The sequence below is a fragment of the Poecilia reticulata genome, linkage group LG8, assembly GCF_000633615.1.
Source record: "Poecilia reticulata strain Guanapo linkage group LG8, Guppy_female_1.0+MT, whole genome shotgun sequence".
Lineage (NCBI taxonomy): Eukaryota > Metazoa > Chordata > Actinopteri > Cyprinodontiformes > Poeciliidae > Poecilia > Poecilia reticulata.
The window spans coordinates 18,436,108-18,464,070 of record NC_024338.1 but is presented as its reverse complement, the minus strand read 5'-3'; the positions used below and the strand labels follow the sequence as shown (position 1 = coordinate 18,464,070).

Genomic DNA, 27,963 nt, shown 5'->3' with positions numbered 1-27,963 from the left:
TCTCCTCTCCTCTCCTCTCCTCTCCTCTCCTCTCCTCTCTTGGCAATCTGCCACCGTGTTTAAAGAGCAGTGTAGCCGCCGCAGAGGGCCGGCCGCAGTGTGTGCAGCAGACAGTGGATCAGGGCAGGTCAATGAGCCGCATTGTCTCCCTTTACAAATCAGTGTCAGACAACCTTCTGCCTGCTGCTGGCTGAGCACACACACTTCACACTAAAACCACACACTTCACACTAAAACCACACACACACACACAGTCCCCCGGGAGCCCTCTATGGGCCACAATGGGGTCACGCTCACCAGCAGAGATACAGATTGTATTTGACACAGTCATTACAGGTGGCTTTTCACACATATAGGAGCTCAATGGCGGCTCGAGTTTCAAATGGGAGTTAAATGGAGGGATGAGCTGACATCACGCGGCGACTTGATTTCAGCTGAGCATCAATTATTCATGTTGTTTTAACAAAACAGGGATACGCTCCTTTAACTGCGTCTGAACAAACATGGCTGCTTGTGTCTGAGTTTGTCTGGAAATTCACACAATCTAGGAGCAGGTTTAAAAATTTTACAAAATTTATTTGATCAATTTCTTATTCAGTTATTCAGTTATCTTTAGTTATAACTGATTAACCTAAATTTCATGACACTTTTAAGTTTACCAATGAGACCAAACAGATCTTGTGTTTGTTTAGTAGCTGCATTTACATTACAAATGTGCACAAAATGTTGTAAATATTCCACCAGTACCGAAAAAAATAATTGCGATTGTGGTATTTCCATTAAATAACAAATTAAAAAATTACACGTGAAAAAGTTTGTTCACACTTTAAGTCATTAAAAAAAACATAATCCTCCAACTACTTCCTGAGGTCTTCCTCTTCTTGGTTTTTGGCAAGAGCAACTTCCGGTTACTGATCATGTGACTCGTGTGGTGCGATAAAAGTGCTTCTAATGCAGTTTTTTTGCGAAATGCATAAATTTCGGTATGGCCAAAAACCTTTTTTATAAAAAAAACAAAAAAACAAAAAACAAAAACTGACAGATTTAAAAAAATTGGCATGTTCCAATATAATAAGCGAATTTGTTTTCAAAATGTCAAATTGCGTAATTATATGGTCAATGGAAACTCAGCTAATGATAATCCTCCAACATTTACTCAGTTGTAGAATTAAGGAGAGAATATTATTGGGTTTAAAGCTGTTGACAAGGCCTTTGACCAGGAGCTGAAAGCAGATTGAGTTTGAATGAAGGACAGAGTGAGTTTTTTTTGGGGCGGCAAAAGAGCGACAGACCGTCCGCTTGTTTAAGCGGCCTCCTAAATTCATACGTCGCAGCTGTATTCAAACATCGCGGATGGAGAGGGTGGGAGGCGGCGGAGAGCCGGAGCAGGAGTGCAGCGGGTCCTGAGAAGGAGGCGTGGCGGCCCGCCCCTCATTTTCCGGCTCATTTCCCGGGACAGAGAGGAACAGGGCTCCCATTTTACCTCAAACAGACACCTGCTGGTCACTGGGGGAGGAGAGGGAGCCGGATGGGAGGCGAAACTTTAACCAGTTCACAAGTTACAGCGCCGATTAAAATGTTGTCTTAGCCCTTTTTGTTGCTCTTTCAAATAAATCATGAACAGACGCGTGAGGAGGACTAAAACGTGTACTCCAGTAAGGTAGGGTTCGGAAGTAACTAACTTGAGTAACTTTTTGGAAAAAATGCGTGTAATGATGTGAAAAATTAGACACGTTCTTGAACAACTCAGTATTAATTTATAACTTAGTGCTAGCGAGTGCTAGCTACCACAATGTCCGTTAGTGATGTGCGGATTGATACCGAAATATTGATACTTTCGATTCCAGACCTTTATGCTTTAAGATCGATTCTCAAATCCAATATCAATGCTTTCAATACTTTCAGTAATTAGAGACAATGTATCTTAACAAGAGCACGTTAGAAAGTAGCTAAATTATTGAAATCTTGGCTACACGAGACAGGGTTGATGGCAACTACGTAGGTAAGTGCGTAAGGACGTAATACGTCAGGACGCATTAAAGAAGGCATTTCAGCTTTCATTTTACCGTAGTTCTTAAAAATTATTTTACTTTATTTTAGTTTGCAACATAATTTTCACATATCTCTTATGACTTTCTGCTGTTGTCAAAATAGCCCAGCTATTGTAAATTAGGCTGCTATCTCAATGTGCTTCTGAGTTTAAAATGAATACATTAGACTGATGTTTTGTGTTCCTTTTATGAAACCAAGATTTGAAGTATTGCTATACTTACTTGAGTAACATTTCTGGATACTCTTCTCTCTGTAAATTTACTGAATGAAGAACAAGCTTATTTTGACCAAAATTTCACCAGACATAGTTTTTGTTAGTTTAATAATTCACAATCCTTCATTTATTGCAGAAACACTTCAACTCACCTCATTCTGCTTTATTTGCCTTCTCTTTGTTTCAAAGTGACATTTAAATAATTGAGTTTTCCTTCTTCATTAGTCCATCTGAATCAGTCCTACTGACAGTGAACTAGAACCACATCATGATGCTGCCTTCACCATACTTGACACATGGGCATCTTGGAATGTTTTACATCGCTAAACAAGTTTTTAAGTCAGACAAAGACCTAAGAAAATACAAAACAGTCTCTAAATGTTAACATTTGTTAAGAAATAACTTTTACACTCCTGTTCTCTTTCTCTGGAGTATTGTTTTAATTGAGCTGCATTGGACGTTTTGGAGCAGAACAAGCCTAATTACAGCTTTTCAACTAGATTTAAGTCCATACTTTGACTAGGTCTTTGCAAACATTCATTTTATTGCTTTCAGCCACTCAGAAAATAACCTGCTGGCTTACTTTTGATCAGTTTCCTGCTGCATAAACTACCATATTTGCCTGCTAGTTTAATTTATAGCATTAGATGTTCTTGTTTTTTTGTAGGGCGTATTTCCTGGATTAGATTTTCACAAAGATAAGAATACACACGTAAAAACCTTTGCTTGCCTCAGTATGATTTAAACATTTATTTCATAATGCAATAATTACTTGTTACAGAAAGTTTTAAAATGAAACTATGCAGAGTGAAAACTGTAAGGCATGCAAGAATCTTTGCATAGGTCCAGAATGGCAACATGTAGCGCTAACACGGGGCCGCCAGTTGGTTACCGTTCTTCTTCTGAGCTTTTCAGATACAATGGGGAAAATAAAGCAAAAACTTTCACTTAAAGGAAATTAACAAACGGAAACAGTTCAATAATAATGAGTAACAGAGTAGCATCAAATGGGAAAAAAGAAAAATAGAAACAAGGGACAGAAAAAAAGACACAAAAAAAACTAAACACTGCATGTATGGGTAGAATGGTCACACAGCGCCCCCTGTCTCTGAAAAGACATAACAGTCTTTATATTCGTTAATGTTCACTTCATGGATAAATATCTTGAGCAGCTGAGGTGAGGTTTAAGGGCAGGAGGGAACGTGGGACGAAGCAGCGCCTCCCTCTGCCCGACCCAGGAGGCGCTCGGTCTCGCTGCTCTGGGAGTCGGGGCTTTCCTCCGCCGGGCTGGGCGGGCCGCAGAGACCCAACACCTGCTTCACCTGACGGGGCAGATCCTGGAGGGGACAGTTAACGCTAAATCAACTGCTGCATAAATAAAACTGATCAAAAATACTGTGTGGCTCTGGAGTATTAGGGCCAGACAAATAAAAAATGTAAACATGAGAATGAAGTAATAATAAAATCATAATACGCAGATAAAGTAGTAATATAACGAGAATAAATTAATAAAATTGACAGAATATAGTCATGATAATACAAAAAAGTTGAAATAACACAGGAATGAAGTAAAAATATTACCAAAATAGTCATATTACCAGAATAAGTTTGTAATAATATGAGAATAAAGTTCTAATATTACCAGAATTTTATTTTACAATGAGAAACAAAAAACTAAGACAGTTAAAATGTTTACCTGATTCTCAACAGTTTGAGAAATCTGAAAAGTGTGGTGTGTATTTATTCTCAGCCTCTCTGAGACACTACCTCTTAGTCGACTTCACTAATTTGGCTGCAGTGAATTTTATTTACATGTTTTAGCATAAAACTCCACATGTTATAGTACCGATAAAAAGAGCAGCACTAACGGTTTACTGGATGACACCCGGTGCAGTTTTACTCACTTTGCAGCCAACAAGCTGCCGGTAGATGACCTCCGCCTCCAGCAAGACGCTCTGCAGGTCCAGCTTCATCGTCAGCTCGTTAATATGCTGCAAACCAGTCAGGACAAAGAAATCAAATTCAAGCACTTATCAAGCATTTCAAAGACAAGTTTTCAAACTTTTTCAGCATCACTTTGGAGAGAAAACCCCTAGAAAAGAACTTAAGAAGGTAGTTTTAATTCACTAATATATATATATGAAACTGGAAATTGCTAAAAAAAATATCCAAAGTTTTGAGATTAACCTCAAATGATCCAGAAAAAAATTGAGCATTCCTGAATTTCAAAAGTCTAAATTTGAAACTTTTTTAAATAAAATTTCTGAAATTAATCTAAAAATTTCTGGAGATTTTTCAACCAAATTTTCAACTTTTAGAGCTCAGAAATGTCTTTGCTTTTCTCTTGAAAATGTGTGAGATCAATCTAAAAATTTCTGATATTTTTTTATTGGAAATTTTCTCCTTTTTTTTTTTTAAATCAACAAAGGCCCAAATACACTGTCGTATTAAACAAAATATACAAACAAACAATCCAAACAAATTGTGTTAAAATAAAGGACCTTTCTGCTCACATTAAATGACTAAACACAAAATATAAAGGAAGTCCACAAAAAATCTCCAAAAAAATATTCTGGCTACGTTTTTGAATTTAGCAAATATAAATCATTTTGGTGATCCCAACTAACCTGAAACAAGAAAAGTTTATTATGATTTAACTTCAGACACTGAGATTTTGTAAAAATCTTTTTATCGGATGTATGAAAATATCTGGTTTCAACTGTAAATAACGTTTTCCAAATTTAGGCTATTAGATTACACTTTATTACAAAATTGTGCAGTTTGAATATCAAACACTTTCACAGACTTTATGCAGAAGTCAAAAATCTAATTGAATCCAAGGATTTTCCAGGCTTTCCAGCACCGGTACCCTGGAACATGTAACTAGCATTTAAATATTAGTGATGGCGACGGCTGACCTTGAGGATGGTGTTGAAGTCGTGGTCGGAGCCGATCAGCTCCCCTCGCTGCGACTCCAGGATGGAGCAGGCGATCAGCAGGTGGAAGTTGTCACACGGGAGTCGAGTCCAGAGGACCTGGAGGAAAAAACATGCAAACAGGAAGCAGTTTTAGCTTCTAACTTTGATTGGCTGTACAGCTCAAAGGTTCAGTTTTTAACAATTTGTAGTGTCACGCTGATGTTCTTTTAAAATTGTTTTATTCACAGTTTATCTGTAGTTGATTATTTTTTTAGCAGTTATGAGGCAAGGTGGGAAAGCTAACTTAAACTGCTGCTGCGGAAGATACTCAAGTAGTTGCTAGGTTACCAAAGAATGAATGAGTTGCTAGGTAACCGAAGAGTGAGTGAGTTAGTCAATTCCACCAATCTTGCTTGCCTTCCTGTCAGCTAAAGCTATTCCTCTGCTGACATCCCCCAGAATGCTTTGCAGTTCTGGATCAGACTTCAGTAAAATTATTGCTTATTCTATTATTGATATTGATCATGTGTCTATCGTGATAGACATTGTTATTGATTTATTGTCTAGTCTTAAGTTTTTGCATTAAAAAAACAACAACATTGCTTTGAGCTAAACCAAGGGTGTTCAAACTTCAAAGTGGGATCCGGGGGCCATTTGTGGCCTTTTGATTGATATTGTATGGTCCCCCAAACACAATTCAAAAACAAATTAAATGAATGAGGACAAAACTACTATTTTTAAATTACAATCTACTTACAGAAATTTTAGATGCAACACAAAGTGATCATATTTTTCAAGCTTTTATTACTTTATTTGTTTAATTAAAATAGTTCATGCTTAGTTTATTGTTAAGAATTCACATTTTTGATGAATTTAGTTCTTAAAAATCTGATTTCTTTAGCTTGTGAGTTGATGACTTTTACACCCTGATTTAAACTAAGAAAAAGCTGATGCAAGATTTTCATTAAATGAAAAATTAAGCTAATTTTCCTTTTGCTCCAATTTCACACAATAAATCAGGCTACTATGAGAAAAATGATAACATTTGGTTACAATCTGACACTCACCTCCCACAATGTGAGGATGTCTTCAAAGGAAAACTCCCTCTTAAACCAGATGAGCAGCCAGCGGAAACAGAAACAAAGCGAGCCGCTGTCCTGTGAATCTGAGCGACAAAAATAAGATGTTCAAAAATCAAAACATGTTCATAGTTTTCATAAATAATTTAAAAAACACTAACTTCATTTCTGTCTCTTTTTGGAAACTGCATGTCACTGAAGTCAAAGCAAACAAAATACTGCCCTGCCTTTAACCATATTTTTATATTAATTGATGCTCTAATCATTATTAATTTTCAATGATTAATCAAACATCTAATAATCAACTACTACATGAGTCGCCAACGGGTCAATTCTAAAAATAGAGCACAGCAGCGCGACTTACTACTGAACAGTATTTTTTATTTTTAGCTATTCTTTTTCAAATCACCTTCGAGTAGGCGTAAATTTGAAATTTACTATACATTTTTTATATTGAATATTAGACTACTTTTTTTTTTTAAAAACCGTTGGCCTCCACCAATGGTTGCCGGGGAGACCGGCTAGCGCTAGCTGGTCTCCACGGTAACGAACCGTTGGTGGAGACTAGCTAGCAGGCTGAGTGAAGGTAAAGATTATTTGCTCTCGAAAACATAGCAGAGAAAAGAAAGAAAACATCTAATTTTCACGGTTAATACGAGGAAGAATTTTTTAATCACTGTGAAATTTTCCTGCGCGTGTCTCATTTGCGTGGCGACGGCAAAGCGACGAAATGTTGAAAGATATGACGTGTCACACATCAGCTACCATGCTAACTACCCACCGGGCAGCGCAAAACGAGCCCGGAAGTGAAAGGTAGGTTTGAGCAAGTGTGTTTTTTTATTCTTCTGAGTTCAGTAAGTGTTTAAGTAAAAATCTGAAAGTTGATTGTATGCAATGTTATTGATTATATTAGCAAAAATTGTAAAAATGATCATTTGCAAACTTAAATACTTGCAGAGATTGATATGAAATGTTGGATATTAATATTGATCTGTTTCCTAAATTGTTCAATGATTGTTGAAATTTATTGTGATGAATAGTTAACATGACCTATGTTTTTGCACAGATGAATATCATTAATCAGTAATAATATATGATTAAAAGTAAAGTGAGCATATTTGTTATTTCATACATGTGTCGTCAACTGCAAGGCTTTTGCATTAATTGGTACCTAAGGAGTGGCTCTAAGTTTAAAAAAGATTAGTGATCCCTGCTGTAATGGAACCAATCATAGGAAACATGGTATAAATTAGTTTTTAGGGTTTTCTAACAAAATTCTTTAAAGAAATAATTCACAATAAATGTCCGTTACCAATATATGTAACAAAAGTAGGTTTTTATCTTTTCCACATTGAATTTCCACAACAGAATGAAGTATGAGTAATATTTTTTTACTCCATTATGTTTAAATTATCTACTTGTATAACTCTAAACAAATGTCAGCACTCCACGAAGTCAATGTATTTGTCTTCTTTTTGTAAAAGTTGAAGTAAAATAGTTCTTTAAATATGACAACAAATTCCCTAAAATAGATATTACCAATGCTTGAGTTAGCTTTGAGTTACCAAAGCTCAACATTTGGGGCTCTAGGTAAGTTTTATTAACTCAACTGAAGGTAAAAACGGTTCTTTGGGTTGTAAAGGTTGGAGACCACTGGTTTGATAGTATTGTTTAGAGGTGTGCCGATCCATCGGCCACCGATCATAATCGGCCGATTTCCGTGAAAAAGTGTATGATCGGTGATCACGGTCTCTTGTTGCCGATACCGATCACCTGCATCTCATTTTCCCTCACTGCAGTAAAAAAGACATATGGAGGATCCGATAGCAGGTAAAGCAGCGCACAGCTACAAACACTCACCCGGATTAGCATGACGGTCAGAAAGCTAAACAAATAACTTGCAAAATTATTTAAGTCTTCGAGCTGCGATGTAAGACGCTGGTTCTGCTCTCGCTGTTGAACCGCTGCTACGCTACAGGTAGTAATATTTCACAGACGGAGCGCCACTTCTGCTCCACCAGGTAGTGACTCTCACACCGAACCTCTGCTTAAAGCTGCAGCATCTAACTTAAAAAAAAAATACATTTTACATATGTATTAAAACTTTTGCTGTCCTAACATGAAACAGATCTTTTCTAAAAAATAATCGATCTCCTCCCTGCTCTGCATAATTACTCCGCTCAGTCAGAAACAGCCACTCAGAACTAGCAGTAATCAGCTAGCCGCCATGCTAACAGAAAGTTTTCATTCAGTAACTCAGGATTGTTTATTGTAATGGATCCTGTATTTGCCTTTGAATGTTAAGTTTTATACTTGAATTTTTTAGCAATGTTGAGAGGTTTTATTTTGACTCTTTGCATTATTTAGCCTCTTCAGAGCCTTCATATGTTTTCAATCTGTTAAAGATAGTATTACCGATAGCAGTACAATTTGCACAATGCCTGTTTTTTTCTTGGAAAAAGTTATTAACAAATTTTTGTCTAAATTAAGGTGAATTCATGGTTCCTTTTTCCACATAATGTAACCGGTAGTGCTTTTGATTAAAAAAATAATAATTATGTGATCGGTATCGGTGATCAACCCTCATGGGTGATCGGAATCGGTATCGGAAGGAAAAAACCTGATCGGCACATCTCTAGTATTGTTTGCTTTCTTCCTTTTTTTTTTGACCTACTTTCCCCCAAATATTAGCATTTTCCCCAGGACTGACCGGGGCTCATTGCGCTACCAGGCTGCCCAGTTTCACTGGGAGAGCGGCACCAGAACTAACCCAGGAAGTCGCACAGCTCTGGGTCTAGAGCCTTCAGAAGGATGCTAAGCTGAAGGAGCTGCTGCTTCATGGCCTCCTGCGACTCCTCAAAGTTCTGGTGCTGCAAAAACACAACGAGCAAAAAGATACAAGAATGTTCTTTCCAAACACACGACAAACTCAACAACAGCATGGAAGGCGTAATGGAAGCCTCTTGGTAGAAAATGTCAATAAAATCAAAGGAATATTTCAAATTAAAAACATTTTGTGGTAAAATTGAGAAGAAAAGGGAAAGTTTTCAACTGACCACCAGGTCCATGAAGCCCGTCAGGCACCAGAAGGACTCCACCTCGTTCTGGGTGACAAACAGGATCGGAGAGAGGAGGTCGCTCATCCCCTGGACATAACCTGGATCGTGAACAAATGTCACCGTCAACAATAATAACTAAAACATTTCTGAGGAAACTTAAAAGGGTCCCAGCAAAGTCTGCGTATCAGTTGAACCCCAATCAGGCGTTCTGGTGCTGAAGATTAGCAACGATGCCAACGTTAGCTAAAAGGTTGCCAGCAGGTAAAGCATGTTGAAATAAGACAAAACTTACTGACAAGTAACTTTTCAGCAAAATATAAGAGCTTGTTTTAAGCCGATAATTCCTTAATATCGATTTAAAAATTGCTAGTTCCACTGGCAAATTATTTCACTAATAAAACATTTTTCCAGTTTTACAAGTGAAATAATTTGCCAGTGGAACTAGCACTTTTGATCAATATTAAGGAATTATCGGCTTAAAACAAGTTTTGACATCTTATCTAGCCATAAGTTACTTGTAGGTTAGTTTTGTCTTATTTCAGGTGCACTAAGATATTTGCACTACAAACTATCTAAAAAAACACTTTGTAAGATTTTATGTTTTTGCAGTGTCATTGGAAAAAATTCTGCAGAGTTGCAGTGATTGGTCAGAAAAATGGTTGCAATGTTGCAACATCACAACTTCCTGGCGTAACTACACAGCATCAAATGGAATAGTTGTTGCATCACCAAGATTTCTTCCATTTTGGTCAGAATGAAGGAATTTTTTCCCTCAGACGGTAAAATGCGATCCGTTCTTTCATAAAAACACACCGAGATCGAAGTTGTACATGCAGTACGTCATCAGAACGTCGTGGAGCAGAGTCAGGCCCGGGTTGTCGTTGCCGGAGAAGAATGTGTTGTTCCTGTCCGTCCTGTTGACGTCCCGCTCTGTGGACGGCAGCAGCACAAAGCATCAGGAATCTGCTGCAGGGCTCACAACAAAATGGAGATTTTTTGTTATTTGGCGACCTATCAGGCTCCTGTAGCCTCTGAGGAGGGAGTTCCTCATCTCCTGCTCTTCACTCACGGACTTCCACTGCACCTTCATCCGGAAGTATTCGTCCCTGCAAACGAGACGAAAGACGTCTTCGTCAACAGTCTGAAACGATTAATCGTCATAGACCTAGAACTGCACCTAATTATTTTAAAGGTTAATGGAATATTTTCTATTACTAAATTGGTTGACAGTTATTTCAATAGATTAATCATGATTAATGAATCGTTTCATTATACTTGATGATTAATCGGATAATAAAATGGCACATTTGCATTCATTTCACTCCAGCCTTTTTTATGCAATATAAATAAAACAAAAATGCAAATAAAGTATTGTTTAGCTTCACTAAAAGAAGGCTGTCATTGCATTTTAAGCAATAAAATGTTCTTTTTTTTATTTAAGAAAGGAATTTCATTGTTTATGTACGTCTTTTAGTATTACATAAGGCTTAAATGAACAATCTGCAGAATGTCCCCATTTTATTTATTCGATTGATCATCAGAATAATTGATTAATCATCAGAGTACTGACGTTTTGAATCGAAGAATTTCCTCTCTTTCCTTTGAGGTGCTCTTCCACGGATAGAAACCAAGGAGGAACTTCCACACTTCTTTCCTGAGGTTCGGAGTGATGCCCTGCAAAGTTTAGGAACATTTATAGCTCCAGTAATGTTCCAAATTAACGCCGTTTTTGACTCTTTGTCCCAACTTACCCCTCTGAACACCAGGTCTTTGACTTTCTCTGGGTCTTTCACACGGCCTTCAGAGTCCAGGAACTCGTCCCACTGGCCCAGAGCTTGTCCTCGAGTAACTTCCGGCCTGGGACCGAGCTCCACGCCCTGCAGCCACAAACACCAGCAGCTCAGACCTGTTCACGACTCTGTGCCGCAAAAAACACAGAATCTACCAAGTATTTTGTTTTGCAAATATCTTAGTACACTTACTATACTAATAGGATAAAGTCATAAAATTATGTGAATAAAATCATAAGAGAATAAGGCATAGGACTTTGAGAGTAAAGTTGAAGTAATATGCTAATAAAGTCAGAATATGTTGAGAAAAAGTCAGAAAATTTTGAGAAAAAAGTCATAATATTACCAAAATAAAGTAAAAACAAATAATAATGACATGAGAATAAAGTCAGTATCAATTTTAAGGAAATTGATTTTCCTTAAAAAAAAATTCTTAAAATTGGCAGTTTATTTGACTTATGTTTTTATCCCCATGTTATAAGTGAAATAATATAGTAGTGTAACTTTTTCATTAATTTAAGGGAAATACTGACTTAGATTAAGCTCCTGTATCTTGCTGAAAACTTACCTCCAAGTTAATTCTGTCTTATTTCAAGTGTACTGAGATATTTGCACTAGAAGCTAAACCAAAAATACTTTCTAAGATTTTGTCTTTTTGCATTGAGCCATGTTGCTTTTGCATCTTTTTCTTACACAGGTGATGAGCTCGAACCCGGGCTCGTCATCGGGCTGTGACGGCAGACCCGGATCCTGAGCGCCCCGCGTCACAGCGGCCTCTGGTGGCCGGAGGGCGGCGCGGAAGAAGTTGGTGACCTTGGAGAATCCCCCAAACGTAGTGGCGTACGGGTCGTGTATGAACCTCTGCTCGAGTTGGAGAAACAAAACGTTATTGAAAAATACAAAACGTTTGGGACGTTGGGAGGTGATCCTGGAAGTACCGTGACGATATCGGAGCCATCATCCAGGATGTGCAGTTTGTCGAAAGATGGACCGAAATCAGCTGAAGACGAGTCGCGTGGGTAGACGAGGAAGAGGCGTCCATCAACAGGCGACCTGATGATGAAACATAAATTGTCAATATTACAAACCATCATGGCAGAAGGTACGACCACTGCTCTCTGGTTTGCCTCTTATTAGGGGGGGTGCACAGATTTATCAGCCCCAAAGTCCTTAGCTTTGGGAGACGGTGATTGGCCGATACTTGCATGTGAAGCTGATCTTATCTAGCACAACAAAAGTCTAAACATCAACCACTGTCCTCCTTTGCTCTCCTCTGAGAAAAGTTTGACTGACAGACCGGACCACCAGGTCATGTCTGCATGTTTACAGTTATCAATAATAACCAACTCAGTGACTTTCTATATTTAGAGACGTTTCAGACAAAAAAACCATAGCGCTGCAGTGTGACAACACAGTTCTTCTTTTGAGCATGCAGAAGTGTAATTAAGGTCAAATATAATTAGTGATATAAACCGACAACACACAACGATGCAAAACATCTCCAAACAAACAGAAAGAGGAACTAAAGTCAATATCCTACTGGGGGGACCCAGAACTCTGCGTAATGATAACAGGCGGAGCAAAAAGGTACGATGGCGTGATAAGGACATTGCAGATAGAAAAGAAAAAAGAAAGAGTAAACTTCCACCAAAAAAAGTCAGAGAGATTTTTATATTCATCTCAGAAAACTTCTAGAGAAAAAAAGGAAATTTCAAAGTTTAAAAAGTCAAAAATTTGCTAGAAAAAAACTAAGAAATTTTGAGATAAATCTCAGAAATTATATAGAAAAAGGATAGAAGTTTCTGGTTTAAAAAAGTTGAAAATTTGCTAGAAAAACTATTAAATTAATCATAGAAATTACTTGAAAAAATAGGACATGTATGACTCTAAAATGTCAAAAATTTGCTAGAAGAACTCAGAAATCTTGAGATGAAGCTAAGAAATTTTCCAAAACAGAAAATTTTCTAGTTTGAAAAGTCAAAAAATTTCTGAATTTTTTTTTAAAGAAATACTGAATTTAATCTCAGACATTTTCTAGAAAAAACGTGAAAATTTTCACTTAATCAAAAATCAAAATAGTTTGGTCACATTCAAAAGTGGCAAAGTCAAAAGGTTTAACATTTTCACTTTCAAAACTCTGAAATTTTGAAGTGTTTTTTCTCAAAGATTTCTGAAATTATTCTGTGTAAATGTGCTCCTTTTTTTCCATCTACCATAAAAGCGGTTGTTTGACAGCAGGCTGCTGATGATCATGGTGCCGGTGATTTTTTAAACTGTGCTGGCCACACTCACTGGTCCAGGACGATGTAACGGTGGAGAGCCCGCAGAAGTTCCCTGGTTCCACCTCTGTGGAAGTGCAGAGGGGGGAGCGGGTGTCCTCCTCTGCTGGTCAGCACCATGAAGTTCCGACCCAAAGAGAAGCGGGCCCTCCGGAGGGAGTACAGCTCCGACAGAGGCAGGGAGAACGCCCACTGACCTGTGGGATAAAAGCAAAATTCAGAAACACTTGATTAGTCCCAAAGGGAAATTAAATGTTGTTGTAACTCATTCATTTAGATTCTTGAAAGAGCTATTGAAGATCATGATGGCTATCGGCAGGAAAGATCTTCTGCAGCAGTCTGTACTGCACTGGATCTGAAGAAGCCTCTGACTGAAGATGCTCTGCCTTCCTAAGACAGTCCCATGAAGAGGATGGTCAGGTGGTCCATAATTTCCTTGATCCTTTGAAGAATCCTTCTTTGCATTATCATCTCCAGAGGTTCCACAGTTGTCCCCAGAACAGAACCAGAACAGAACCAGAACCTGCCTTCTTTATCAGGCTGCTGAGCCTCTTTAGGTCTCTGCCTCTGATGCTGCTGCCCCAACAGATGACGGCAGAAGAGATGGCGCTCTCGACAGACTTATAGAATTTATGCAGCGTCTTGATGCAAACCCTGAAGGACCTTAGCTTCTTAAAAACCCAGGTTTTAAGAAAATGGCTGCTTATCAATTAATAATTCTTCGATCAATAACACCAATCAGATTTAGATTAATCCATTAATCTATAGCTTGCATCTGTAGCTATGACTGTAGGAAGCAGGAAGTAAAACCTGAGTCTTTCATGGGGGCGTGCTCGCGATCTTTCTTCACGGTGCTGATCACCGCCCAGTCAGGCTCATACCCAGGGTCAAAGTTCATGTCCTCCTCACCTCCCTCGCCATCCTGATTAGGAACAGACAAATCAATGAGAATCAGAACAAGTCCAAACATTTCTGAGGTTTTTCGCAGGCAGTCAGCTGACCTTTTTGCTGTAGAGGACTGCAGGTGCGCTGCGACCCTCGTCCTCCAGGGGGCTCCACTCTAAAGCAGGCTGTCCGGCCTGCAGAACATAAAACCATCAGTTCACCCTGCGCTTTACTGGATCCTCGTTTATCTCTCAGCAGATCTGCCTACCCGTTCCACAATGCGAATAAATCCTGGTATGCTGGTTTCCTGGACGCTCCTCTTGGCGTTTGTGTGGAGGTACACGCCCTCTTTCTCAAATATCAGCTGAGAAGAAAAGAAATCCTCGGTTAAACTTCTACAGTGAGCCAACGGTGACACTGACTGTATAAAAGTGTGGAAATAAATTGGTTTTAAACTATCTAATATGGTGAAAATGCATGAGATTAAACAAAGTCTAATACAACCTTTGTGTTTTTGACCAAAACGGAGAAATTACTTAATTATTCCAAGTGACACAGCTGGGAAACAATTAACTAATCACAGACAATAATTACGGCAGGATGGGTTCATCTTCCTTTTTCCAAAGCCCACCAACACATTATTGTTGACAATTATCATTAATTTTAAAACCGTTCCATCTTTAATGCACCATAACTGAACTTTTGACAAAATGTGTTCATTTTACACCTTTCTTATCTGTACTTTAGCATCCTGTATACTTTACTCTGCCACTTTCTTTGCCTTGAAGTGACACTAAACCCTTTTGTCTTATAAATCATACTATATAAATACGCTTTGATAGCAAATCTTTTGAGCCAAAAAATATTAAAAAACCCAAAGTAAACCGATGCAATCTTAAAGCTCAATTGGTGTCACCTTTGAGTTCATGCCTTCCATGAATCACAATGAGTCAAATTAACTTTAAATAATGTGTTTATGCTGGATTTTTGTGATTGCTTGTTTGTATCCATTAGCTCTAGCTAATGGACTAAAGAGTAGTAGTCCTTTTGGATTACAATACAAAAAGGTGTAAAAAAAAACAAAACAATGGAAAGAACTGGCAGCATCATACAGTGGGGTTACTTTTTCAGATTGACAAAGGATTTTAATTTGAAATTTAAGAGCCTTAGAAGACGTTTGTAAGGAAATTTTGTAATCAAAGCTGATACAAGAAGCCTGATGAATAAAATTTAACTGAGTGACATTTATCTTTTATATTTAGTGGCAATTAACACCAAATGTCACTATAAGGTATTTTACTAGAAAAACCAGTTAAATGTGTAGAAATGTGATATAAATTAATTGTTTTAAGGTTAAGATTACTGCACCTTTTATATTTTTATTTATTTTTTACGAAGTTGTTTTCGTGTTTGGTGGATAAATTACAGAGAATGTGGGTAACATTTTTTTAATCATGCTCAGTCTTTACAGTACAAAAACCTGAGATTTCTACATGATTAAACAACTTTAGCTTTCAACATCTTAACGTCCAAACCAAAAATCTTTAATCTAGATACTTTTAGGACATGAGAACAATGCATATGGAAATGAGAAAGGTATGTCACATGATTGCGGTGACTCATCTGTCAGATCAAAATCCCAACACGTTCAAGAAAAACTTGCTCAGATTTGACCCAGCTTTCTACACAGCACGCTTTACCATCAACAAGATGAATCACAGCGCTATGGTGGACCTACGGGACAGGTTTCCATTTTTTATTTAAAGCCCATTGTCAAAGATGAAGCAGATGCTGCCCTGGATTACTGCGTTACCAAGCTGCTGTGCTAACCTTGAACCTCAACAGCAGCTTTGTGTTAGCAAGACAAATTAGTTAGAGAAACTATTAAAATCAGACATTAAAGAAAAACAAAAATACCTTGTAATCTTCCACGTTTTCCCCCATTTTCTCGCCTGAGTCGCTGCTTCGCTTCTTCCAAAACAAACGTGACGTCACACTTCCTGTTCATGGAACGTCCCGTCCACCGAGCGGTGGTCATGTGACACGAGAGCCAATCAGAATGCACTTATAGTTACACTTGTTAAAGGCCCACAATATTATAATACATAACCACGCAGAGACACGCACTTTTAGAAGGTTTTACGTTCATATTTAAACAGAATATAGAGAATTTCATGTCAGATTACAACTTTGTTTAAGTTCTACACGGTGATCACCGGGTGGCAGCAAACCTTTTATTGTTATTTTTTTTTTATTATTGTTAATATTATTAAGGCTGATTTGTTACCTCTTTTACTATATTGCAACTACTCAATACACAATAAATACAATTAAAATATAGGTATAAATAAACTAAATACAATTCTAAGTGATACTGGCGGTAAAACTAATTCTTTAATTGTATTCCTTCATATCTTTAACCCTCATTATGTGATTTTATCTTATACATTTATACACTTTGAATTACTGTTTACATTGATATGTACATTTATTTTTATTATGATCAAGGAACACTTGTGTAATTTTTTGAATTTATTTTATATTTTTAGTTTAGTATGTTATTGTGTTCAGATATATCCCTCGATCTTGCCATGACATTTGTTGCTATGTGTCTGGAGTGCGCATGTCTGTGTTTTAAAACCATAAACGAAAAGAGAGGTTGCTGCTCGTGCACAAGCAAATAGCGAAAACGTGCTCGTTCACAACCACTTGTCACGTCGGTAAACAGGTGACGTAAGAGCTTTGTCAAGTCAGAAACAAACCAGGAAAAGACAGGAAGTTCTTCTGATGTGTCAGTTACAATTTATTTTTTAATGTCGGTTGAGTTAATATGGTTTGGACAGGAAATAATTACGTATTGGTCCTTTGTTATACTTTATTATTATTATTATTATTATTATTATTATTATTATTATTATTATTATTATTATTATTATTATTATTATTATTATTATTATTATTATTATTATTATTATTATTATTATTGTTGTTGTTCCATATATTTTTTTAAATTAAAAACCAATTTTTCATTGCTGTTATGAAATATTCTAACTTTCAGTTTTAATTTTCTGTAAGCCAGAGCTGTCGCAATTAAAAGAAATAAGCAATTTGAATTTATCACTGTGTACAATTAAACCTTGTAATATAGGAGCATCTCTTTTTAAATTTAAATTTACTTAAATTCACTTTCTCGACTATGTGCTTATTTGTTTAAATTAACCTGCAAATTGGGCAAGTCTGTCTCGTGAAATTGGAACTCCATAATTAAATTGAATGGAAATAATTTAAGAGACTTAGCTTGCAATTACTGTTTATAAGACATTTTGATAATTATTGTCTTATAATTACAAAACCTTTTTTAAAATAATTTTTTCCAAATAAAATTAGAAAGATAAAATAAATAAAATGGTCTATTATTATTATTATTATTATTATTATTATTATTATTATTATTATTATTATTATTATTATTATTATTATTATTACCAAATCTGCTTTTATTTTGAAATCGATAACCGGATATTGCAGCATCACCAGCTCCTAGCTTTCCTCCGCTGGTGTCGAGGCTAGCTGAGGGAGAGAAACCGTGGGAGAAGGGTAGAAAGCGTGGGGTAAAAACATTCATTAAACTCGGTTAACACCTGGCAGCGGCGAAGAAAGAAACTGAACAGGTAAGTGGATGTGTTCCTCCTACTTTCCACCTCATTGCTGCCGAGTCAGGTCTGCTCTTAAAGCCTGAAAAAGGAGGAGAGATGCGGATTCATCAGCAGCAGCAGGAGGCTGGCTGCACACAGCATTGGACTGAATAACAAGATAAACAACAACAGCTTCTGCAGCAGTCGCAGCCGTAACGATAAGCGCAAAGCGTGCAGTTTTACCGGAGTTAACGTTGTCCGTGGGAAGGAGGCTCTGCTGGCAGGCGCTACAGTTAGCATTGCTAAGTGAAGGTGGAGGACGCTGCAGCAGTTGCAGCAACACACTGGTGTCTGCAGCTTTAACTGTACATGTCTGAGTTCCGATCCATGGTTATAGTTTACACAACAGAAGCAAACACTGAATGGTTTATACATCACAACTTAAACGATCAAAAAGCTGAAACTTGAGTCTCTACTCCTCGTATCGCAAAAATAGTAAATAAGGACTCAGATACATAAACTAGCTTATGACTTTAATGTGGCTGAATATTACACCACCATTGACATGATTTGTCCATGTCTTCTTGGATTTGCGCGTATTAATCGAGATTAATCGATTATTGACGTAATTGGAGATGCAAAAACGGACTTGATGTTGGAAAAAACATATTCAGAGCAGTAAATAAGGCAAAGCTGTACAAAATATGTGCGGTATGTATTTAATATCAAAACACTGTCTGTACATGTTTTAGCCAAAACTCCTCAAATGGCATTGTTTTGCTTCACCTGTTCGAATAAGCTAGAGAAGTACTCTATTATTGCATTTTATGCTATAAAATATTTATTTTCTTATTGAAGAAGGAATTTGATTATTTCTCTATTAACATCTTTTAATGTATTTCTAATATTGTATAAAAAAATCCTTAAGTAGTTTAATGAACAATGTGTCAGCTTCTGTTAAATTAATTGTCAAAATAATCATTTACTAAAATAATCATCATTCCGAAAGCCTGGCCTTCTGTCTAGCGAAGAATGAATCTACAGCTAAAAGAGAATCTTCCTAACATCAAAATGTGAAAAGCTAAATCCTTTCTGCTTGATACGTTACTACAGTGAAGGGCTGATCTGTTCAATTATTTTTTAAATTAAGGCATTAATAATTTGACAGAAAGAGACAATAGATTTTTTTTCACACAATTTGAACCGGATGAAGCTTGAATAATGCCACTTGAGTTTTGTGTTGGACATTGCTAAAATGTTTTTTTTTTTATATCTTAAATGCAAAATTCAGGTTCTTTTTGAACAGTTCTGACTTAACTACTCTAAATATGTTGTTCCTCAGAAAATTGCCTTTTTTGAAGCCTCTAAACTCCAGTTCATGATTGTTTGCTAAATTTGTTGCCAGTTATTTGAATAATTGATTAATCACAATTAATCTGATTAATCATTTTAGCCAGAGTTTAAATAAATCATAATAATTCCAAAATTAATGGGTGAAACTTGTGTCTAAATATTTTCTCTCTCTTTTTTTCCAGGCATCATCTCCATCTCTCCCTTGGCTCTCATCACCTCCCAGCTACCATATCTTTAAGTCACCGTGTGCCTCCATACCCGATTAGTTCACATTTTTACCTTCAGCCAAGCAGAAACACCAGCAAAGAAGCTTTAAGTAAAATCAGACAGCAACCAAAGTCAGTATTTCATTCAGTTTGGCACCTCAGATCATTTCTAATTAGTTTAAAATCCAAAGTTCCTGGTTGTTTTTCAGTGTTAGTCAGTTATTTTGTCAGGCCATTCTCTAAAATTACCATTATGGCCTCAGTAACCCACTCCTCTGAGCCGGAGATCCCAGACAACCACAAAGAGAGCTGGTTGGCTCTACTCTCCGCTGCGGAAGCCTATTGCCAAAAGTCCGGCTGCGACCTGGCCATCCTCACGGCCTGCAAGAAGTTCCGGTTGATTGCCGGTGAAGGTGAAGTCGGGAAGAAGCGGGAAAGCGGCGCCGGCTTTCCGAAGGAATGCGAGTTCTCCTACAGCGTGTGGGGTCAGGGCTTCCTGGCCGAGTCGACGCGCCGCTACGTGGACGACATCGGCGTGCTGCACGCCACGTCCATGCTGACGGCCCAGAAGCACACGCGGCAAAGCGCAGGAGAGCAAGGAGGCAAGCTGCTGGTTGATTTGACCTCTGACACCGGATACAGAGGGGTAAGTAGTAGGGGTACAAGTAAATAATTGACTGACAAATTAATATTGGTTAATGGTTTATTAGTTTAAAATTAGTTCCAGTCTATTAGCTAGTGACGTCTTTTAGTGTTGTAGTTTGACCGCCATCCAGCAGAGGGCGGCGCTGGTTATCTTTAAGCAGATAGTAGTTGATACATAAACAAAGATGGCGGCAATATTCCAGAACAGTCCAAACAGAGTCTGGTTTGTGATGAAAAATGTCCTTTATGTGACGCTTCGCTAACTTACTTCTCTAGCATCGGATTTTTATTAACTTATTTATTTTTAGTTTCACAAGAGTGTTGTTGCTCCCCAGGGTTTCAGAAGCCTTTTGATGTAGTTGCACTTTGAAGCAATAACGGTTAGCCGGTTCGACATTAGCGACGTATCTTGAGAATTTGAGAACATTTGCTCTTTATTTACCAAATTTATGAGGGGGAACGAAATATTTCAACCGTCTGAAATAATCTGTTCCCCCTCAGTAACTAATTATTCTTTCAAAAGCTCCATAATATATTTATTTCTCTCATCATGAACAACAAAGATTGTTGTCATAGTTACGGGGGTTAACGCAGAAAAATAGTAAGATGATGGAAAAAAACACATGGCGCCAATATTCAAGATTGACTTTTGGTGAGTTAAAGCGCCTAATGGAGCGAAATAAAAACATTTCTATGTAGGAAAACCATAGACGGTTTTCATGTTTTATTCTTTTATTTTTCCATTCAGCAACTTAAGAGGTTCCTGTTTATTTTATAAATATATCTAAGTGTATTACTGTGAGAAAATAACAATTTTATGTTTATTCAGTAAGTTTTTAATACAGCTGATTTATTTTTAATTCAGCATATTATGAAAATAAAATGTAGCCCTTTGTGTTATGGAAAGATACTCGTCCCTCTTGATACACGAGAAAAGTCATTAATTGTAATCCTAGTAAATAGGAAGATGTTCCACATTTTTATTCAAAGTTCCCGTATAAAACGTGTTTGAATCTCTGCAGAGCTTCACAGGCGACGGCGTAGTGGGCGGAGTCAGCCCCAACAACAGACTGTACTCCCAGAGCTACCCGTCCATCTACAGCCCGGACGGCTCCAGCCAGCAGGGCGGCGGGCAGAACGGCAACCGGGAGCGGGAGCGGAGCGCCACAGAGGTGGAGCGAGAGAGACAGAGAGCCGGCATCGTAGACCTGGAGGAGGAAGGAGAAGAGGCGGAGGAAGAGGAGGAAGACATGGATGAGAGGCGACCATACGGGAATGAAAGTGCAGGTGAGCAGATTGTTTTAGTTCAGTCCTGTGAGAAAGGAAATGTTCCTTCTTTCAGGAGGAATGAAGAAAACAAAAATTTTACTTTCTCAGTAGATTTGAATATTAAACTCGAGGTTATGATTAGAGCGTGCAGACGGTCACTCTGCCAGGAGGGAATGTCACCGGAAAATGTTAGAGCGAAAAAGTATTTAGTAAAAAGTTTCCTCTTGTACTGAGTAACTGATCAAATTATCAATCACTTAATATTTTAAAATTACATAATCAGACGGACCAAAATATGAAGTTAAGTGGAGATTTTGGTATTTTAAAACTGAAAATGAAAATAATTTGTGTATAAAAAATAAAATCAGACAAAAAGATTTTTTTCTAAATCAGTTTCTTTAAATAAGAAACTTATGAAACGTTATAATAAGCTGCAGGTGTGTGAATGTGTCTGGTAAATTTTAGTTAAAACATGTTTGTTTTTCATTCAGTGGGTAGAAAATACAGAAATTTTACTCAAAGTAGAGAAACCTCAAAATAAAGTTACTCAAGTAAAAGTAAAATGTACAGTGTAGTATAAATAATTATTTTTTTAATGTTTCAAATAAATGTAATTGACTAAATGTAACTAGTTACTGTGACCAGCAGGTTAAGCCATGAAAAACTTAATGTTGAGGAATCTGGGTAGACATAGAACTCCATCCAAACATATTCATGGAAAGTTGAGTGGAAGGATAAAGTGTGTTGGGGGAATAAAAAGGCAAAACGGGGTCATTTGAAAAGTTTTATCACTTATGTAACATTTAAGGCCTTAAAATGTCCTAAACGCAGCTCTTGTGTCTCTAAACTCTCGGCAGTGAGTGAAAAAGGAACAAAAGTCTAAAGTTTGAAAGAAAATCTGTTAAAACGACTTTAAAAGGTAGAAAAACTGGGTGTGAAATATTAAAAAGTCAGAATTTTATTGGATACTTTTTATAGTTTACCCTAAATATGTTTTTGTTGGTTGCTTCTCTAGTTTTTTAAAATTTGTAATGGGTTTCCAGGCGTTTTCTCCATGGACGAGGACTCTATTTCTCGTGACTGTGAGCCGTTCTTTGAGTCCGACGGGGAGGAGGAAAGCACCGACGGTAAGAGACTCATCGCCCAGCTCGTCTTCATCAGGTACGTGTTCGATTCAAGCGTTGCTTCTTTGTCCTGTCTGCACCAGGCTCGCTGAGCGAGGACGCCCCGCCGCCGCCGGCGCGCGGCGGCCTGGCCGTGGGGCAGCACGCCTTCTCGTCGCGCCACGCCCACCCCACGGCGCTGGCGCGCTCGCTGCCCGTGTCCGTCCCCGTGTGGGGCTGCAAGAGCAGCAGAGCCGCTCCGGGAGACGGCAACAGCGGAGAGCGGGTGAGCCGTCAGAAAACTTTTAAAACTTTTCACTGGTTTAACATTTTCAACTTTAGGCTTTTATGAACCCGAGCTGCTCTGTGCAGCTTCTGAGGTTCTGGATAAAATCACAATAATCCGCTGCTAAACAAAAACGAGGCTAAATTAATGACGTTACGTCTGTGATACTAGAGTAGAATAGAGAAACTAGTTACGTTTACTTAAGTAACGTTTTGAAAAAGAAAAGTACTTTTAGGTGTATTTGTACTACGCTGTACTTTTTACTTTTACTTGAGTAAAATTTCTGGATTTTCTTCCCACTGAATAAAAACATGTTTTAACCAAAAACCCACCAGACAGACTCACACCTGCAGTTTATGTTAAAGTTTAATTTGTTTTTTATTGAAAAATTCTGTTTTGGAACATTTTTTCTTTTGCCTGATTTTATTATTGTGATAAGAATTATTGTAATTTGTTCCTTAAAATACCAAAATTTCCTCTTAACTTTGTATTTTGGTCCGTCTGATGATGTAATCTTTAAATATTTAATGATTGATCATTACTCAGTACTTCAGTAGATTTTTTTACCAAATACTTTTTACTTTTATTTGCGTATTTATGTATAAGTCTAACTTAATTTTATGTACATTTTGATGGACACAGACTTCAGTCGATCTGTTGAAGAGCTTAGACTCAAAATCAATTCAATTTTGAGGAAAAGTGACACATTTTAAAGCATTTCATGGACGCAGTGCAGCTCATGCTTGACTTGTGGTGGAGGAATAAAGAAGAAGTCCGACTGGCGTTACGACCCAAGTTGTAGCTTTTGTTTAGAAGCAGTAAGGCTCTAAAATAACTGAAAATCTGAGGAAAAATGTGGTGAAAATGTAAGTTTTTAATGTTTCTAACGACTCAGGCCTCAGTCATAGTTTTGCAGAGGAGGAATAAATGAGAGAGCTGAGTGTTGTGCAGCTGCAACAACAGCGATTACACTCTAAAACAAGCTAAAATCCCTCCAAAATGAGAGAAAAAGTAACAGGTTCTGACGTGTCTTAACGACCCGGTTTTTCCTCAGGAAGGAGAAATAAAGCAAAAGTCTGAGCAGAGTTATGACTCGGTGTTTTCTGTCGTAACTTTTGTTTCGTTTGCAGCGATTATTCTCTGAAACTGAAAATGAATTGTTGTGATGGGGCCACATAAAATCAGACCATGGGCTGTAAACGGCCCGCAGGCCCCACTTTGAACACCTTTCATATGTAATGAGCCTCTCACTGTTAGATCTTCTGTTTTCTTTAGCTGTAGCAGAATAATGTTTTTAAAGGCGATGCCTCTAAAGACAAAGACACCATTCAGCTGCAAGCATCCACTGCTGCTGCTCATGTGACCGCAAAAGGTCAAAAGGTCAACCCACATTTGGTAACGGAAATATGAAGCTCATTTCTGCTGCTTTAACATCCATCTGTTTAGGGTAATGATTAATCTATTGATACTTCTGAGGATTATTTCTCATCGATTTGTTTTTAAAAAATGGCACATTCTGCAGAATTTTCATTCAAACCAAATAAAGAATTTAATTGCTCTGAATATTAAATTGTTTTGAGCCTCTATACTCTGCTTAGCGATTAATCAGTTACTGTATTAGTTTACAGTAATTTCTGTAATTGCTTAATCTGGTTAATTAATTAGTCGTTTGATTATTTTGATGCTTAATTGGATAAAAATTCAGCACATTCTGCATATTTTTTATGCAATATTAGAATATATAAGAATTCACATAAACATTTCAGTTCCTTTTTTCAATAAGAAACATTTTATTGCCTCATTTGCAACGATTGATCGTCTGTAGCATCAATAGTTCAAATAAACAAACTTAAATGTCTTCAGTTATGATTCAATTCCTGCTCTGAGAATGTTCTTCTTTCCGCAAATGACCTTTTTTTAAGTCTGTTTGCTCCAATAATGACTAATCGACTACTAAAATAGTTTGTGATTATTTCAATAATCGAATAATCGCATTTAATTGTTTAATTATTTTGCAGATTAGCCCATTAATCATTAAAAAAATCGTAAAGTTCTACATATTTTGCTTTTTAGCCTGTTTTTGCAATATTGGAAATAAATTATAAATGCAAATGATTTATTTAACAAAAAAATTTTAAATTAGTTGGCGATTATTTCAGTAATTAATCTGATTAATGGTTTCATTATTTTTGATGATTAATTGATTAATCGGATGAAAAATCTAAATATATTACATATTTGAGTCCGTATACTCTGTAATGATTAATCAATTGCTGAATTTGTTGACGATTATTTCGATAATTGATTAAACACGATTAATCCAATTAATCATTTTGTTATTTTTAGGTTAAGAAAATTGGCACATTCTGCCTATTTTTTATTTTAACCTGAGAAATACATAAAAATGCAAATAAACAATTAAATTCCTTTTTTTTCCATTAATAAAATTAACATTTTGTCACCAATTGAGCATTTTTAAAATTTAAACTTAATGGCTGCTCTAACTTGTTTTTTTTTTTTTTTTGAGTGTAGACTCCAGTTACTGATTAATCAGTTACTGAATTAATTGATTAATCGTGTGTTCCAGGCGGGCTGCGCCGACCTGGAGCACATCGCCGCCAGCATGAAGGCCCTGCTGGTCCCCGGCGCCACCGACGGGACGGAGATGTTCGGCGCTCTGCCGCGGCCGCGACTCAACACGGGCGACTTCTCGCTCAAACACTGAGAGACGGCGAGCGGGAAAAAACATGGCGGAGAGGAGAACAAGAAAAGCCTGGAATGTGTGAATCAGTGTCAAAGCTCGAATCTGTTTATCGTTTCACTCACTAAAAAGAAATTAACTGCTTTACAGGGTCGTGAAGAAATGTTACGAACACTAACGGCATCTTCAACACTATTTCTCCCCAACGACGTCTCACAGAGCGGCGCCGCGTTAGTTCGGACCGGACCGAGCAGCGCCGCGGTTCGGACCGGACCGAGGCGGCGCTGCGTTCAGACCAGTTCTGACCGGACCGGGCGGCGCCGCGTTAGTTCGGACCGGGCCGAGGCGGCGCTGCGGTTCGGACTGGGCTGAGGCGGCGCTGCGTTCGGATCAGTTCTGACCGGACCGGGCGGCGCCGCGTTAGTTCGGACCGGGCCGAGGCGGCGCTGCGGTTCGGACCGGGCTGAGACGGCGCTGCGTTCGGTCCAGTTCTGACCGGACTGAGCGGCAGCGCTGCATTCGGACCGGGCGGCGCCGCTAGTTCAGTTCTGTCCGGGCCGAGCGGCGCCGAGTTCCGGCCGAGCGGCTCAGACGGGAGGAGCTGATTGGTCCGGTGACGTCAGAGATCTTTGCTAGTCAGCAGACACGTGTTGGTTTAAGTAGCAACAGGTGGGAAATCTTCATGTAAACATAAAAAATGTTTTAGAGGCGAAGTCCTGCTCGTGTTCGACTTCTTATCACTTCGGGATCAGGGCTGGGCGATGAATCGATTTTATCAGTCGAATTTCTGGCTTTACAAGATTTAATCTGGATTTTTCAGATTTTCTTTTCCACCATTGCGTTCATTGGGTTTCCATAGTTACGAGTGATGTCAGCACACACGAGGCCGCCATCTTGTGTTTTACAGCTTCTATTCATTTGGATTTTGAATATTAGACCCAAGCTACGATTTAATTTTTTTCTTTCTTTTAAATTATGAGAATATAGTCATAATGTTTAAGAATAGAGTCGGATAAAATAGCAATTTTATGAAAATTGCGACACAAAAAGTAACAAAATTAAAATGAGGAGTGCTGAGCAGATGCGTAAATAATTCAATTTTAACACATCATTTAAATTGTCATCAGTATCGGGACTTTTAAATGACGCAAACGACTATTTGGAAATAAGAATCACACTAACCGAGTTACTCACATTACATCTTAACCCTAAAAACATTTTTCTTAATAAAACAACTTTTTCTCGTAATTTTAAAACGTCGTTCTGGTAAAATTGAGTTTTTATTCTGCTAACATTATGATTTTATTCTCATAATTAAGCAAAAACATTCTCATAGTCTGGTCCTGATGATCCGTAACAACTCGGAAGGAATCAGAAAAATAAAATCCACTTATTTTGGAAAAGAAATCAACAAAATGTTTTATTTTTAGTATTTACCGCCCAGCCCTGCTCAGGATTATCCACATCAGCGCCTTCTGACTCCCAGATTTGCTGTGTAATAATCCAAAGTGATGCTTCGTCTCTTAGATTTACCTCAAACGGATCAGTTAGTGGTGAAGATCAGGGGAGTTTTGCCTCCAACACTAAAACTTCACTCAGAAATTAGAAGTTGCTGCTTTTGCGTTCACATGCGTGCTAACACATTAGGTAACTGCTAAGCTTTAGCCACGTGCTGTGATGGGTTTCTGAACACTAAGCGAGTATTTTGCTGGTTTTCTCAGTATTTTTCAACCCTGGTTGATTCAAATGATCTAAAAAAGGTGGAAGAGCTGCTTCTGATTCTGCAGAAACTTAAATTTTAGATCGGTTTTCTAATGTCGGTACAATCAGGGTGCAATCTGGAATGTTTTTGCAAGAAGAAGAATGCAGCCAAGCGTGCAGCTTTAAGGTTTTCTGCCTAATAAACCTAAAAAAAAATCAGGTCTGTTCTAACATTTCTCTCACAATGACCTTAAAGTCCAGGCTTATGCAACCCATAAACTTTAATTTCACCTCAAATTAAAAGTTTTTCTCCTAATTTCAACATGTAGTTTTGAAGAAATGGGAACTGTATGTTGTAATAAAAGTTTGGTTAATTTGTTGTTTGACAAAATGCGGAGACTAACTGGCTCACCGTCATCGGTTATGTAACAGAGTAAAAAAACAAAACGGATTTTAACACGAAGCTTGTTGCTTTTTTTGTAAATGTGAGCAGAGGACACCAGCACCTTCTCATTACATGCCTATTTTTTTATTTCACCAATGAATGACTGATTGATGGGATGATTGTAAATCGACTTCATGTTCCAGGGGGATGGTAATGATTTGTTTCTTGTTCCCCATTTGCTCTGGATGTGTTGTTAAAATGCCTGAATGGAAGAGAAAGTGACTTTGTTTGCGAGAGAAAGGAAGAGAGATGTGCTAAAAAGTTAACATCTCGGATATTTCAAACATAAATGTTCCGTTAAATCCTTTTATGTTTCAAATAAAGGAGCAACACCAAGAATAAA

The 27,963-nt window shown here is 37.7% G+C and overlaps 3 protein-coding genes across 4 annotated transcripts in view; 1 reads left to right on the top strand and 2 right to left on the bottom strand.

The window, feature by feature from the left end:
• The window catches only part of ccndx (cyclin Dx), a 7,432-nt gene extending 5,954 nt beyond the window's left edge, over nt 1–1,478 (bottom strand). The window contains exon 1 of the mRNA XM_008416570.2: nt 1,347–1,478. Coding sequence (XP_008414792.2) covers nt 1,347–1,478 — 132 coding nt within the window. The remainder of the gene's footprint in view (nt 1–1,346) is intronic.
• A 1,523-nt stretch (nt 1,479–3,001) lies between these two features.
• tbc1d17 (TBC1 domain family, member 17) lies at nt 3,002–16,316 on the bottom strand. Its single transcript, XM_008416414.2, has 17 exons — nt 16,194–16,316; nt 14,545–14,640; nt 14,393–14,470; nt 14,202–14,313; nt 13,405–13,588; nt 12,051–12,165; nt 11,806–11,973; nt 11,074–11,199; nt 10,893–10,996; nt 10,334–10,428; nt 10,136–10,252; nt 9,320–9,420; nt 9,034–9,133; nt 6,252–6,349; nt 5,185–5,301; nt 4,171–4,257; nt 3,002–3,603 (listed from the first exon to the last, which is right to left on the bottom strand). The coding sequence occupies exons 1-17, from the start codon at nt 16,218–16,220 to the stop codon at nt 3,451–3,453; spliced, it is 1,878 nt and encodes a 625-aa protein (XP_008414636.1). The 5' UTR covers nt 16,221–16,316; the 3' UTR covers nt 3,002–3,450.
• Nucleotides 12,126–27,963, top strand: akt1s1 (AKT1 substrate 1 (proline-rich)). 2 transcript variants are annotated; one of them, XM_008416417.1, is made up of 6 exons: nt 12,126–12,214; nt 19,447–20,116; nt 21,138–21,402; nt 22,428–22,511; nt 22,592–22,773; nt 25,361–27,963. In XM_008416417.1, the coding sequence occupies exons 2-6, from the start codon at nt 19,724–19,726 to the stop codon at nt 25,496–25,498; spliced, it is 1,062 nt and encodes a 353-aa protein (XP_008414639.1). In that variant the 5' UTR covers nt 12,126–12,214; nt 19,447–19,723; the 3' UTR covers nt 25,499–27,963. The 2 variants fall into 2 exon arrangements, with proteins under 2 accessions (XP_008414639.1, XP_008414637.1); XM_008416415.2 differs by lacking the exon at nt 12,126–12,214 and adding an exon at nt 17,809–17,947.